Consider the following 3,616-nt stretch of genomic DNA (forward strand, 5'->3'; position numbering starts at 1 on the left):
CCTGCCTCTGTGACAGAAGTCATCTTCACCTGCAGATCTGAATACATGGTAAACGACAATCAAATAATTAGAGCAATCAATTATTATGGATAACATAAAAAGATACCAACAGTGAATAGAAATCTATGAGTATCATCATTTGTTCAGTGTAACCTGAGACAGTCAGAGTTGTTCCAGGGAAACTGTATCCCCATCCTGATGTCTGTGTGTTGAAGATGAGCTTGTACTCAGCTGAGTCCTCTTCTCTCAGATTTGTGATTCTCAGGATGGATCGACCTCTCTCCTTCTCTCCAACATACTGGGTCTGTGGTTAGGTCCTCAGGGATCAACTTATCCCTCCAGCTGTCACTCTGTTTAGTGCTAAACTAGAGTGATGATGTGACAGTATCATAACCACTGCCATAAGTACAGGATATATCCACTGATGACCCGTTCAAGACACAGATTCTCCTCTTGGTGTAAGTCACTCTGTTGCAGCCCTGACCCTGAACACCTGCAATATAATGGAATCCCATGAGTACATTATACTGTATTTTCAGATATTTAAATAAAAGCCAAGACCTGTCAAATTACACAGTGAGAACAAAAGGACCTAGTACAAACATTCTGTATAAATTCTGTATTAGATTCCATATGAGATTCACACTCACACACTGCAGGAGAGTGGAGATCCTCATGACCTTTTACACCACAGGAGTAACTGTCTTCATAGTTACTGGAGACTGAGTATTTGTACTGGGGGGAGGTGCTCTCATCTAAATGTTGTCCGTTCTTGTACCAGACGTAGGTGGGGTTACCAGTCAGAGTACAGGTGGTGATACTGGACAGTGTCTTCCTATTACTTGTGTATGTTACCTCGACTTGCAGTTCTGAATACAAAGAGTGTATTAAAACACAACGGAACAATCCGCTCTAGATTAATACAATTGTGCTGTTCTCATTGGGCCTAGTCCTAATTTGAGACAAATGTGTAAATCTGTGTGCCATAAATCATGTAATCTATTGATTTAAGTAATCATATTACTGTGAATCTGTTCTGTCACAAGTTAAGATTAATCTTTTGTGGAGGACTAATATAATATTTGAAGTGGTGCTTTATTCTATGTACAATATCACAATACCTGTGACAATGAGAGTGACATAGTCATTGCGAGGAGTCCATGTGTAGGACGTTGTTGTAAACGTGAAATAATATGTTGCAGCATCACTCCATTTCAGGTCTGTGATTCTCAGGGTGCAGTCATTCTTCTTATTCCCACGGTACTCCATACGGCCCTCATTCTTATCTTGAAAAGCATAAATATACCCAACACCACGCTTCCAGTTATACCATGTGGTTGCTGTGACTGTATGACCTCTGGGATATGTGTAGGAGCAGGACAGATCCACTGTTGACCCCTTCAAGGCACAGATACTCTGAGTGGTGTAAGTCACACTCCAGCCATACTGACCCAGTACCACTGAAACAGTCACACCACACAATAGTATCAGAATTAGGAAAGGTCTACTGGCTCACGCTGACAGTAGGGTTTGACCACACTTTGTTGCTGTAGTTGCTGAGTTGAGTGTGAATGGAAACCAGAGATAAGCATCACTCAGTGAGGTGTGAAAGATAACTATTTAAAGTGAAGTGGAGACTCCTAACAGAACACACCAGAATAACATTATGATTGTTATCCTTTTAGAAATGTCTGTAGATTATTAAACAGAGCAACTAAAAGATAAGAATGAGACCATACCTGCTACAGACCAGAGAAAGACCACCAACACACTTCCTGCTGTTCTCAAGTCCATTGTTGCATCTCCCACCCTGCAGTCTTAGAAACATAAACAACAACTCACTCTATAGCTGGTGAATAACTACATACATACCATCAGGGGCAGCAGGTAGGGCTCTTGTCAAAGTAGTGCACTCTATAGGGAATATGGTGTCATTTGGGATGCAGTATAACAACTCACATTATCTTGGCCTTGAGTGTTTAATAATAGTTTGGTAATATGCTGTGTCAGCGGTATTGGCAGGTAGCATAGTGGTTAAGAGAGTTGGGCCAGGAACTGAAACATTGCTGGTTCAAATACACGTGCAGGCAAGGTGGAAACATTTGCCAATTTGCCCTGGAGCAAGGCAGTTGTCCCCCACCCCACAACAACCGATCCTGGGTGGTGCTGACATGCACGTTGATTAAGGCAGCTCTGTGCAACTGACTAAGTATATTATCAACAATTGCTTATTGAACAGATCAGTAGTACTGTAACACATATTTCTACATTGATTGTTCTGAAGCTGTTTTATTCTCAGAACCCCAAATATAGGAGGATAAATGTTCAATCCTCTACGATCCCTCAAGCTGTACAGCAGCCTAAAGACTGACCACCAGGTTCAATGATAACTCCTATCCCCAAGCTGTGAGGCTAAACAGTAAGTCACACACACATACCTTTAATATCATCATTATATGATAGTGTCTGTATTCACAAAGTGTCTCAGAGTCGGATTTAGGATTTGTTTTCCCATTTAGATCATAATTATATGGACCAGGAGGACCTGATCCTAGATCAGCACTCCAAGTCTGAGACCCTTGAGTACATGACTTGTGGCTAAAAACTAAAAGCCCTATTTCAAGATATCAAGAGTACTTACAGACTGAAGGGGAGAGGTCTTGTACAGTGAGTCAACTGACTGGTAGTGAGTGGGAACTGCTAGTAAGTGTCAGTTCTGTGGTTGATACATATTTATAGTAGTCAGAACACAAGTAGCTGATACAGAACTGTCCTTTCCTTCCTCTTTAAGTCATTAACATGCATGAGGACCAGAACAGCAAGTCAGAAAGAGGTGTTACTGTATTTCAATAGAAAATGTAAAACAGACTGCATATCTAGTTGACTTTCTTCATTTGAGTGGGCTTACATTTTCAAAATGGGCAAGATTTTGACCATTTCCAATGTATTCCATTAATTACATACAGAATAATGTTATGTGTTGAGCCCCAGTAAGACTAGCTGTCTCCATTGGCGTCGGCTAATGGGGATCCTAATGAATCAAAATCAAATAATGTTTACTATAACCTACTATTTGGAATGTTTATAATATATTAGAATGTGTTTACTACAGCCTACTACAGTGGCTTGCGAAAGTATTCACCCCCTTGGCATTTTTTCAATTTTTTTTTGCTTTACAACCTGGAATTAAAATGTATTTTGGGGGGGATTGTATCATTTGATTTACACAAGATGCCTACCTCTTTGAAGACGCAAAATATTTTTTATTGTGAAACAAAAAAGGAATAAGAAAAAAAACTAAACTTGAGCGTGCATAACTATTCACCCCCCCAAAGTCAATACTTTGTTGACCCACCTTTTGTAGCAATTACAGCTGCAAGTCTCTTGGGATGTCTCTATATGGTTGGCACATCTAGCTACTGGAATTTTTGCACATTCTTCAAGGCGAAACTGCTCCAGCTTCTTCAAGTTGGATTGGTTCTGCTCGTGTACAGCAATCTTTAAATCATACCACAGATTCTCAATTGGATTGAGGTCTGGGCTTTGACTAGGCCATTCTAAGATATTTAAATGTTTCCCCTTAAACCACTTGAGTGTTGCTTTAGCAGTATGCTTA

At 40.2% G+C, this 3,616-nt stretch overlaps 1 protein-coding gene across 1 annotated transcript; it reads right to left on the reverse strand.

The window, feature by feature from the left end:
- Positions 1 to 318: 318 nt before the first annotated feature.
- On the reverse strand, positions 319 to 2,095 carry LOC115147494 (uncharacterized). Its single transcript, XM_029689744.1, has 4 exons — positions 1,740 to 2,095; positions 1,122 to 1,460; positions 651 to 869; positions 319 to 493 (listed from the first exon to the last, which is right to left on the reverse strand). Exons 1-4 carry the CDS (start codon positions 1,792 to 1,794, stop codon positions 366 to 368), a joined length of 741 nt encoding a protein of 246 aa, XP_029545604.1. The 5' UTR covers positions 1,795 to 2,095; the 3' UTR covers positions 319 to 365.
- Between the last annotated feature and the right edge of the window lie 1,521 nt (positions 2,096 to 3,616).

This window comes from Salmo trutta, chromosome 14 (genome assembly GCF_901001165.1).
Source record: "Salmo trutta chromosome 14, fSalTru1.1, whole genome shotgun sequence".
NCBI lineage: Eukaryota > Metazoa > Chordata > Actinopteri > Salmoniformes > Salmonidae > Salmo > Salmo trutta.

Excerpts from the sequence above, each read along its gene's own strand:
- LOC115147494 (XM_029689744.1), bottom strand. The coding sequence starts at position 1,794 with ATGGACTTGAGAACAGCAGGAAGTGTGTTGGTGGTCTTTCTCTGGTCT. Across the intron at positions 1,461-1,739 it reads CTTTCTCTGGTCTGTAGCAG|TGGTACTGGGTCAGTATGGC; the intron begins GTATGGTCTCAT and ends TGACTGTTTCAG. Across the intron at positions 494-650 it reads TCTCCACTCTCCTGCAGTGT|GTGTTCAGGGTCAGGGCTGC; the intron begins GTGAGTGTGAAT and ends ATTATATTGCAG.